This window comes from Rhinatrema bivittatum, chromosome 12 (genome assembly GCF_901001135.1).
Source record: "Rhinatrema bivittatum chromosome 12, aRhiBiv1.1, whole genome shotgun sequence".
Taxonomy (NCBI): domain Eukaryota; kingdom Metazoa; phylum Chordata; class Amphibia; order Gymnophiona; family Rhinatrematidae; genus Rhinatrema; species Rhinatrema bivittatum.
In genome coordinates this window covers 38,697,407-38,709,381 of record NC_042626.1, presented here as the reverse complement: position 1 = coordinate 38,709,381, position 11,975 = coordinate 38,697,407, and the positions used below count along the sequence as shown (strand labels likewise).

Here is an 11,975-nt window from a genome sequence, read left to right as displayed (position 1 = left end):
CTCCCCGTGCCAAGAGAACTTTTCCTTGCAACAACAAAGCAAGCAGGAAAATTTTTTTTTTTTAACCCATACATGTTCATAATGAACCAGACTTCCAAAAAATGGATGAAGCCGTTCACAACGCGGCAGTGACATGATTGTAGAACACTTTAAGCAGCATTGGGTTTCTGAGCCTAACAGAGGGTAAAAAAAAAAAAACCAACAAAAAAACGAACAAAAGACAAGGAGGGAAGCAATAGCTCCACATTAAAAAAAAAAAAAAAAAAGCAAAATAATGCAAAGTTTGCAAAGTAAAGAGAGAGCAGATAAGAGAAGAAAAAGCCCAGCTGCCGCTGGAAATCGCTTTGGCTCTTTAAAATTCGCAGGGCTCTGTGCGTGCAGGAGGCTCTGGATGGATGTGCGAGAGCATTTGGAGAGCTACAAGTGGCTGAAGCAGCTCCAATGGGCGCATCAAGCACCTCCCCAAACATTTTGCACAGGATACAAATGTATATAAATCCCAGGCAAAGTCAGCTGCAGTTTCGGGAGCCAGGTAACAGCAGGAGTAATCACCGGGCTGGTAACATTACTGCCTGCAAGCTGACAACCAGCCCTGACAGCTGGATTATCCACCTGACCCTTCCCCATTAATGTTGCTTGCTGGCCGTGGTTTTTTCTTGGGGGGAGGATATATATATACTTGGATCCCGGATCTGTTGGGTCTAAGGTTCAGACCGGAGCCCGCACCATGCCGATCGTTTTCATCACGTGCCTGCTGACCGTGGATCTCGTCCTGCCCGCCCCGTCCTCCAGCTCGCCCGTGGAGAGCCAGGTGGTCACCCCTAAGAGGCTGGACCCCGACATCAACGGCCGGCTCTATTTCAAAAGGATGCCGGGGGATGGCAGCGAGCAGGGAGTCATTTTGCAAATCACAGCCTTCCAGGAGGATTTCTACCTGAATTTGATCCCCGATGCCCAGTTCATTGCCCCCGCCTTTGCCCTGCAGCCCCCGGCCAGGCCCGCCGCCAGGGACGCCAACCTGCGCCGCTGCTTCTACTCCGGCGACGTCAACTCCGATCGGGAATCGTTCGCCGCCCTGAGCCTCTGCGGGGGGCTGCGGGGCTCTTTCGGCTACCAGGGCGACGAGTATTTCATCAGCCCTGTGCAAAACGGCACGGGGGCCGGGCTCTCGCGCAACCGGCAAGGGGCGCACCTGCTCCAGCGCAGGAGGGCACTGTTCCAGGCCGCGGACACCACCTCGCGCTGCGGGGTGGGCTCGGCCTTGAACCCGGGCATCCTGGCGGCCCTGGAGAAGTACAAGAGCTCGCCCCCTCGGGCCAAGCCGCGGCCCAACGACACCAGGCCGAAAGCGGCCCGAGGCCGAGCCCGGCGCTTTGTCTCCGTCCCCAGGTACGTGGAGACCCTGCTGGTGGCCGACGACTCCATGGCGAAGTTCCACGGCGACGACCTGCTGCACTACCTGCTCACCCTGCTGGCCACGGCAGCCCGCCTCTACCGGCACCCCAGCATCCGGAACCCCATCAGCCTGGTGGTGGTGAAGTTCCTGCTGCTCGGCGAGGACGAGAAAGGGCCCAAGGTCACCACCAACGCCGCCCTGACCCTCAGGAATTTTTGCACCTGGCAGAAAAAGTGGAACAAGGCCAGCGACAAGCACCCCGAGTACTGGGACACTGCGATCCTGTTCACCAAGCAGGTAAGTCAGACGGGGGGGAAAAGCCAAACGCTCCCATCCCTCCAATGCACGCAGCAATAAGACAAGCCTACAGTTTGCTAACCTTTGCGTGTTGCTTTCCCTCACTGTTTTCTACTGCCTCTTCTTCCTACACCATTTGCAAAAAAAAAAAAAAAAAAAAAAGTTTGATCTTGCATAGAATTCATTGTTGCAACCTGCAAGTCCTGCCAGCAGACAAGGACATCGTGAGGTTCGCACACACAGGCGGAAGAGACTTCAGCACATCATTTCAAAGTGGCAGGCTTTGTAGTTTCAAAGGACATTTCCCCCCCCTACGTGTTCGGTGCTTGTCTCAGCCACCTAGACCTTGCCGAGTGCCAAAGGATAAGAAACACCTGCATGGACCTGTGTAGAGGCCTTAGATCCAGCAGGAGGCGCTATTTTAATAACTAAAACCCCTCATAAAATGAAACGGTGCTAGTCTTTTTTTTTTGGAGCACTAGAGGCAGATGGCACCTTACAGGCTAACAGACTTATTGAGGCACAAACCTTCCATGAGAAGAGCCCATTTCGTCAAATGACAAAATGGACTTTTGTTCTGGAAAAATTATGACTCAGTAAATCTGCCAGTTTATAAAATGCCACCAGTCTCTATATCAATTTTGCTGCTACGGACTAACACAGTTATCACTTTTTAGTTTTATGATCCACAGAGTGAACGTTCAGACATCTTTAACCTTGTCAACTCTTTCCTTCTCTTAGTTACCTCTTCTGGTAAAGCTGCTACAGTATTTAGAACCTGTCTGTTCTTAGAGAGAAGCATCTTGCTAGAAAAAAGCGAACATATTTTACAAATTATTGTTTCTTATGAGTCATGGTACAGAAATAATTGGGCATAATACAGTGACTTGCATTCCAAACAAGCATGAAATACTTAATAAAAACATCAAACTATACATACATGTACTCACAGACATACATTTGTGCATACACACACATATATAATTCTTGAGTTTTTCAAGGAATATACATATTCAGATAAAATATCCATGTTTTGTGTTATCTGAGGAAATATATGCATCTTTTGCATGTCATTGGGTGCCTCCTACTGACCTTTTCTGCATTCCACTTATGAAATAAAAGTGAAAAATCACCTCAAGACGATCCACTCCCATCACTATGCATGGTTTTATTTCATTTGTAAAAACTCATAAAATAAAGCCAATATATAACCCCTTGAAGTGTCTGTGTCTGTTCTATGCATTTTGGACATGCAAGGCATGGCTCTGCCATCACTGGCTTGCTGGCATAGGCATTTCCCATAAAGGCATGCTAAAGAAGTATACATTGTATTAGTACAGTTGAAAAGAATCAGAAGTTTTCACCATTTTAACAGATAAATTCATCCTGGAAAAAATAATGAAGAGCCAGCCTACAAATCCAGATTTTTGGGACTATGGGAGCACCTGTATAATGTTTAAAGATATTTTGAGTTGGCATTTTTTTCAGCTAGTCAAGTCAAGGTACAACCAGCCTGGAAGAAAGCATCTTCTCTGCTAACTCATCGCTTTTGGCACACTTTCTTTCCCATTGGTGTGACTCTACTTTGCTATCTTTATTTCAGTTTCTTCATCTATTTGTGCTCTCACCTGTCTTTGATACTTATCTGTATGTGAAGTAGTGTGGACACTACAATCTGCCATGTGACTGGCTGGACCTTCATCTTGAAAATGATCTCATGTTTAAATCACCTGCACTCTTCAATCCATTTTGGTTGTTCATTAACATTAGCTCTATATTTATTTATTTGGTGTGTGTTTGGGGAGGGTTTACCTCATGGTACTCTTAAGTTATTGGACTGAATCAGAGATTTTGAGATTTTTTTTTTTCCTTTTTGTTGTAGTGCCATTTATTTATTGATGCAGCTCAAAATCAAATTGAATGAGGTTGGTTTTTGTTATCACAGTCATTTTTTATGTCTTTTGTCATCCATGTCATAATGTTCTAGAAGAGATTGGCATGCCATCCTAATGGAGATATTTCAGTTTCTTCATCCTTGGTTCCAGCACCATCAGGGACAGGACTAGTGTAATAGAGTAGATAATTTTAGGTAAGGACCAATTGGTCAATCTACTATATCCAGCTTATCTTTGATCCACACCACCAAGAATTTATCCTAGTTGCTAGTCAAAGGATATAATATAGCCACTTGTAGGATATCACCATTTCTCACAGTCCATTTTTGTTGTCTTTCTTCTTGGTTTTCTGTCATCCTGGGTAGATGAGTACACAAGTTCCCATACTCGAACACTCACACCCACACCCAGATCTCCCTTTTTTTCCACCAAGCATTGTAGCAACCAAAAAGCTACCAAAACTAGCAAGGGTAGGCACCTGGGTGTCTGTAGCCTTGCTAGATGATACTTGTCCACCACCAACCTGCTGGCTTCAGCCCTGCTATTTCTAACCCAGCCACTTTGTGGCTTTTGGTGTTGCTGGGTCATGTTTTCTTTATCTGCTCCTTGCTTTCTCCTTATCACCTTGCTAGATGGTATCTGGCCACCACCAACTTGCTAGCATCGACACAATGTCATAGTAAGACATAACGCACCAGAACTACACTAGAAAACAATCTAGACCTAGAATTAAAAAAAATGCTCTGTTGTCTAGTGGCCTTATTGGTCCAGGAGAAAACTGGAATATTGGCAATGTCTTCTGTTGGACCAACATTAAAAGATGTTGTAAGCTTTCAAGATCACATTAGATAGATCAGAAAGGGGTCTCTGTGCTATCTCAAAAGCTCATGTTCTGCAATAAAAGGTATCACAACTTACATTTTATAGTCAAAAACAAACATGCAATGCATCAAATGCCCCATTTTAAAACTGCAGTGATTCCCTTCTACTTGGGAATTCCGTCATCCTGAACATACAGAGGCTAAATTGCCACTGTGCTGTTTATCATCTCAATGTATTCTTACCTTTGACTACATTTAGTAACCTTGGGGAGAAAAGCTTGTTAAAAAAAAACACAAAAGGAGGCAGATATCTTTTTTTTTTTCTTGTGACTCAACTCTAACCACAAAGCTAAGAGTGAGCTTGCTTAGAGAATAATTGAGTGTATCTGAAATCCCAACAGGAAGAATTTTAGAATGCCAGGGATACATTACTGCTCAGAAAAGATAATGGATTATTTACTGGTTCCCTCATATCTTTTTTAACAAAAATGTCACGACTTGACATGGCTAACCCTCTGCCTTTGGGATCATGTAAACATACGACAAGCTGGCAGGAGGGAAAAAAGGACTGTTTAGGAGGTTAAATTGATTCTTAATATCCTTTTTTAGATTACATTGAAGTTTCTGCTATGGGTAAGAGCCTGATTTGAAACACAGGGAATAGACAGGAACAGATTGACTCAGAATACTGTCCCCCGTTATAAGAATCTCACTGTAATTTCACAGCTGCCCTAAGGCAAAATCTAAGGAAAAGGAAAACAAATGTTGTTGTCAAGCCTCTTTTGACACATTGCAAAAGTGCTGGTTCTGCAGTGCAAGTTCAGGACAAGATTGGAGGAGAGACAGGGATGTCTGCTTCCTCTGTAGTCGTGCATCTGTGGTCTCCAGATACCACAAGAATTTCCTCTCTGCCAAAACACTATTAAAAAAGAAAAGCTCTCTCCTTGCAAGATATCTGAGAAAATGTTTCAACATTTCTTTCCAACTGTGCTCAGCAGATCAGTAATGTATGGCCCAGTCCATTCCAAACCTGTGCCCGAATCTCCAGGTCCAAGGGGACTTATCCGTGATGTGAACTTGCCTAGTCCCTGGAATCACCAGCTGGTGTAAATGGTGTTTTCTTGACCCCCATTGCAAATAATCACCAAGTAGTAGCCCCAGCCAGTTAGCATCCTTGATTAGTGAATATTTTAAAGCCCCTTCTTGCTTTCCTGCATGGAGTTCTGGCATGGAAAATAATCTATGTTGTCTTTTTTGCTCTCCTTCTGGCCTTGAAATGTTGGGCATCAGCTACTTGGTAGGAGGATTTGAGCTCACCTTCAGAAACAAAAGCGTAGATGGGAAAAAATAAAGCAACTTAGTATACAATAGAAAACCCTTTAGTCTATTAATTCATGCTGTTGGGTGTAGCTCATACAGAATTCTTGGCACACTGTCAGCAGCTTAGCTGTGGCTCCCTCTGAGGATTTGATAACACCATCAGCTACAGAGTGATTGAGTGGGTTCTCACCATCCCTCAAGGCTCCATTAATCACTGTATAAAGAGTCATCACATTTTTATCAGTTCATTAAATGTTATGGGGAACCTGCTGATACACTCAAGTCCCGTTTCGATCCAATGTGTTTCACAATAGTGCAAAAGCCTTATTCTAGTGAGCCATACACTTCTGGTAGTGATCATTTTATGACAGCAGAATTTTTTTTCATATACTTCCCTATTTTCTTTGCTTATTACAGTATAGATCTGGTGGGCTTTGCTCAACTTTCAGACACAGGTGGTGTCTGAAACTTGAGCAATACCTGCCAGATCTACTCTGTAATAAGCAAAGAAAATAGGTAGGTTCCTGATATTTTGAACTTTTATCAGTTATCTCCCCCATGCTCAAGTAGAGAGAAAGCAAGGAATTTTGTTTTATCTGACAGCTTCCTCTTGCTTGTTTGGGTTTCCAGCTCAATCAGAATGAAACTCTGGTGGGCTCGGTGCCATGAGACTTCATTTCAAATTCCTGCTGTTTCCCCTATTTTACATCCTCCTCCCTACTTACTTAGCCCAGTCACTGGGATGGCAGTCCTTGGCCAGGAACCGCATTATGGAGCCCTGCAATTGTGGACCCGAAGGGTTGACCGCTCTATGTCAGCATTGCGCAATCACTGGAACTTCTTTCTCCTGGGGGCTGTGAATGCCGCAGCGTTCCCGGCAGCCTGAGGAACAGAAGACCCGATCTAGGAATCAAACTTGGGTCCTCCACGTGGTAGTGTGCAGCATGTCTGCTGAGCCAGCAAGTGGCCCAGTAACCCCTGATAAGATTTTGTACACACTCTTCCATCCAACAAAGAGCCTCACTACTAAGCATTTTTCCCATAAATAAAAAATGGGAGAAAAGTCTTAGTGAATCAGGCCCAAAGTTTATTGCAATGAGGCACCCTAGCAGTACACAAATCCCTGTTAAAGAAAATGAGTGCCCTTGTTAGAGAATTTTGCAGTTACTGTAACTTACTCATGCTACAGTAGTCACTGGGATTCTTTATATCTGTGTTACCTTTTAGTGACCCAGCACAAGAATTACCCAAAGATGCTATTGTACATGAGCACAGGAGACCATATGTGCATCTTCTTCAAATTACAATAGGTATTGTTCTTACTGTGCTGTGCACTGTTGACTAATAGCCTAAGTATCTGCAAGATTCCGAATTTGCATTGCATTGTGGCTAGTTGTGCATGGGTTTCATTATGGAGAGGTTGGCACATGAAAAATGTGCACACAAATTAGTGCTCATCCATGAAAATCCCATGTTAGTCAAGGTATTAGCTATTATTCTCCAATGCAGAGAACATAAGAACATAAGAAATTGCCATGCTGGGTCAGACCAAGGGTCCATCAAGCCCAGCATCCTGTTTCCAACAGAGGCCAAAACCAGGCCACAACAACCTGGCAATTACCCAGGTGATATAAAACATAAGATTTGTCATACTGGGTCAGACCAAAGGTCCATCAAGCCAATCCAGGAGACAAGTATCTGGCAAAACTCCAAGGGGTAGATAGATTCCATGCTGCTTATCCCAGGGATAAGAAATGGATTTCTGCAACTCCACCAAGTTAATAATGGTTTATGGACTTTTCCTCCAGAAATTTGTCCAAACCTTTTTTTAAACGCAGGTACATTAATAACTTCCACTACATCCTCTGGCAACAAATTCCAGAGCTTAATTATGCACTGAGTAAAAAAAATATTTTCTCTTATTAGATTTAAATGTATCACCCAGTAACTTCATTGTCTGTCCCATTAGTCTTTGTACTCTTTGAAAGAGTAAACAGCTGATTCCCTTTTACTCATTCCACGCCATTCATTATTTTATAGACATCTATCATATCTTTCCTCAGCCATCTCTTCTCTAAGCTGAAGTCCTAACCTCTTTATCCTTTCTTCATAGGAGAATTGTTCCATCACCTTTATCATTTTGGTCACTTTTCTCTGTATCTTTTCTAATTCTGCTATATTTTATTTAAGATGTGGTGACCAGAACTACACACAATATTCAAGATGAGGTTGCACCGTGGAGCGATACAGAGGCATTATGATGATCTCTGTTTTAATCTTCATTCTCTTCCTGATGATTCCCAGCATCTATTTGCTTTCTTGGCTGCTGCTGCTGCACACTGAGCAGAAGATTCCATCGTATTATCAACAGTGATGCCTGGATCCTTTTCTTGAGTGATGACTCCTAATGTGGAACCTTGCATTATGTAGCTATAATTTGGGTTACTCTTCCCTAATGCATCACTTTGCATTTGTCCACATTAAATTTCATTTGCCACTTGCATGCCCAGTCTCCCAATGCAGTGTCCTCTTGAAATTTATCACAATCCTCTTGTGATTTAACAACTTTGAATAATTTTGTGTCATCTGCAAATTTGATCGCCTTAGTTAATGTTCCCATTTCCAGGTCATTTATAAATATATTAAAAAGGAAAAGCAGTGGTCCCAGAACAGATCCTTGGACATTCCACTATCTATCTTTCTCCTTTGGAAAAAATTACCATTTAGATCTACTCTCTGTTCCTGATCCAAAATAGGACACTGCCCCTTAACTCAATGACATTTTAATTTCCTAAGAAGTCTCTCATAAGGGACTTTGTCAAAGGCTTTCTGAAAATCCAGATACACTATATCAACTGGCTCACCTTTATCCACATGTTTATTTACACCCTCAAAAAAATGAAGCAGATTGGTGAAGCAAGACTTCTCTTGGCTAAATCCATGTTGGCTTTGTCTCATTAAACTATGACTATCTATAAGTTCATCAATTATGTTCTTTATAGTTTCTATATGATATTTTGTAAGCACAGATGTCAGACTCACTGGCCTGTAGTTTGCTGGATCACTCACTGATCCCTTTTTTAAAAATTGGCATTATATTGGGAACTCTCTAGTTTTCAGGTACCACAGATGATTTTAATGATAGTTTACAACTTACTAATAGCAGGTCTGCAACTTCATTTTTCAGTTCTTTCTACTCTCTGGGATGTATACCATCTAGTCCTGGTGATTTATTACTCTTTAGTTTGTCAATTTGCCCTATTAAATCTTCCAGATACACTGAGAGTTGTTTCAGTTCTGCTGATTCATCACCTTTGGATATCATTTCTGGCATGAGTATCTCTTTCATTATCCTCAGTGAAGACTGACGCAAAGCATTTAGTCTCTGCTATGGCTTTGATATCCCTAAGTGCCCCTTTTACCCCTTGATCATCTAATGGACCAACTGACTCCCTTGCAGTCTAAAAAGGTTTTAATTTATTATGACCTTTTGCTTCCATGGCAAGCTTCTTTTCAAATTGTCTCTTTGCTTCCTTATCAATGCTTTGTATCTAACTTGCCAGTTCCTATGCTGTTTCCTGTCTTCATCATTCAGATCCCTTTTCTATTTTTTGAAAGATGTTCTTTTAGCTATTTATGACCTGTCATGTTTTCTTAATTTTGGGAATTTAACTCCTGGTCAGAGGTAAAGTTTCTGGGACTAGAGTAAGTCTATGGGACTGAACCTGGAGTTTGTAGTACAGAATTTATGTGCAGAAAACACGATTTGTACACAAGTGTTTTATATGCAGAAAACCTGGTTTATGTGCATAGATCATGTTTTATGTGCATTAAGCATGTTCTTTTTGCACACATTTTTGTATTAACATTTTTATTTTAAACTCCCGATGCATTAGCATTCCACATCAGAAGTTAAATCCTTTTTTAGCATGCGAGTAAAGCATTTCTTTACTCACATCTTATTACATCAGCGCCTACAGAGAATCAGAAGTGCTAAGATTCCTTGACCGTTTTCTTTTATGCCATGCTACTGATATAGTAGTTGCTTCTTCGGGTAACCTTCACTGAGGATTTCTAGAGGCAGAATGACGAGGTTGTCCTTTCACCAAACTTTGGAAAATATTTCCCCATGTTTGGGGCCACTGTAAGCTCCCAGTGGTTCTCTTTATCTTTGCCCGCTGAAAGTGCACTCTCATTTCTGCCGCAGAATCCACTTTTGTCATGAGTGCTGTGAGACACCTGTACTTTAAGTGAGATGATTGTTGCGAGTAGTGGCTTTGCATCCAGGTCTGTGCCTTATGGGTGTGGCTACTCTAGGACTTCAAGCTCATTTTTGCTTAAAAGACCTGAATTTTGCTATTGAGGATCAAAACACAAAACTCTCTTACCGGCTTTCTTTACACGATTAGCTTTCATTATCAGGCAGTGCTTATCCTACTCACTGAGGGAATCTGCTTTGCAAAGAACACATCCTGATCTTCAGATTTCACTTTCTCCCTGCAGTATCTGAGCGTAATGTCTCAGCATTTTAAACCATTAAAGGGAACAGATATGAGTGGAAAGTCAGGGAACTGCTAAAGGCAGGCAGTCTAAAGAGGCTCATTTATAGACAGTGACTTTTAACTCTGGCGAGACTGAAGGGAGGTATGTGCAGTGAACAGCTACATTAAATTAGACTCCTCTTATGTCACATTCAGTTTCTTTTGCTGCTTTCCCTAGTTGTGTCCCCTGTTTTCAGTGTGCTGGCCACATCTGAGAGACAAAGACTCTTCATTTATCATTGGTGAAGGCAGAGCCCTGTTCTACATTTGGAGATCCTCTGTAAAGAGGCCGAGCCCAGCTTAAGCCATAAGACTATAGTAAACATTTCAGCCCAAGGATCAGGGCTTAAGAAATAGCCTATTAAGATCTGCTTGGTGGTGAAATTCTTTCATTAGCCAGCAGACATGGCTTGCTGTGGAATCTAGGTCACTGGGTCAATGCAGATGTTGGGCATGTAGCCAGATGGCGTCACCTGACAAGAGAACCGTTTTGAAAAGTGCCACGAGTCCAGATGCACTTGCCCCTTATGAAGATAGAAAAGGGGGGGGGGGGGGGGAAGGAGGAAGTAAACTGATTACTCTTTTCTCTGAATGTCTGCTGCCCTGCAGCCCTTTGATCATCCAAAGGCACACCATGAACATCCTGGTCACCCAGGTCACAGCCTGCTTTGGACTTACTTACCTCTCCTGGCTAGTGACAAGTGAGTTCTTGCCCATCCCAAGTCTGATGATCTACCATGTTCTGGTGACTGAGTCACTGACATTTAAGAGAGATCTCATGAAGGGCCTTGTACTCTTTACCTGTGTTTATTCACATTTGTGCACAGAAAAGAATTGCTGATGCATTCGAATCCTAGTGTAGCCTGCATGGATTGTGATTATTGTGTCTACTTTCCAGGGTGAAATATGTATATTTTTAGAAAGGGACCCACATTCCTTGTTTAGAAGTATATTTCTGTTATTAAAATCCCACTTCAGGGATTGTAACTTTGCTATACATCCTTGACTTTAACATAATTTTCTCGAATGATTATTAGCATCACTTGTCTTTCAGTACTCAGTATGGAAATATTAATTATATTTAAGGTATTTGGTTTAATTGTTTTTTTATGGAACCAGCAGTTTCCCTCTTACTACTGTCTTCTTTCAGCTCAGTTGGAGCAGGGCTGACATTTGGTGCCATGGGCCTTCATTTGCAGCTATTTTCTATCCCCATCAAGCTCTTCCCAAGCACACCTCATCTGCTCATTGCAGGGATGGTCCTGGGATGGGGACTATGCACCAGGATTCCTTCTGAAACCTTATAATCATGGGCCCTGTTTTCAGCCACCAGCTGACACCTTGCCTTCCTTCCCAATAGGGACAATGAACACTGCAGCATTGCCAGCCCTGAATGAATTGGGAAGTGGAAGACTCAACTCTGATATCGAACTGGTTCTGGGCTATTTGGTTTAATTTTAATCATCTGTTGCAGACAAGATCTATACATTTTTAGCAGTTGTCATTTTCTGGCAGTTTTCTGCTTGCAAATTTGTTGAGCAATACCCTACTAAAAGCTACCATGGAACAGAGGAGTAGCTTAGTGATTAGCACAGCAGACATTGAACCAGTAAGATCAGGGTTCAAATCCCACTGTTGCAGCTTGTGACCTTGGGCAAGTCACTTCATCCTCCCTTGCATCAGATACAAACTTACTGGGTCATTT

The 11,975-nt window shown here is 42.5% G+C and overlaps 1 protein-coding gene across 1 annotated transcript in view; it reads left to right on the top strand.

Moving 5' to 3' along the window:
• The first annotated feature begins 408 nt into the window (after positions 1 to 408).
• The window catches only part of ADAMTS15 (ADAM metallopeptidase with thrombospondin type 1 motif 15), a 46,834-nt gene continuing 35,267 nt past the window's right edge, over positions 409 to 11,975 (top strand). Inside the window, exon 1 of the mRNA XM_029573229.1 lies at positions 409 to 1,693. Coding sequence (XP_029429089.1) covers positions 728 to 1,693 — 966 coding nt within the window. The 5' untranslated portion in view covers positions 409 to 727. The remainder of the gene's footprint in view (positions 1,694 to 11,975) is intronic.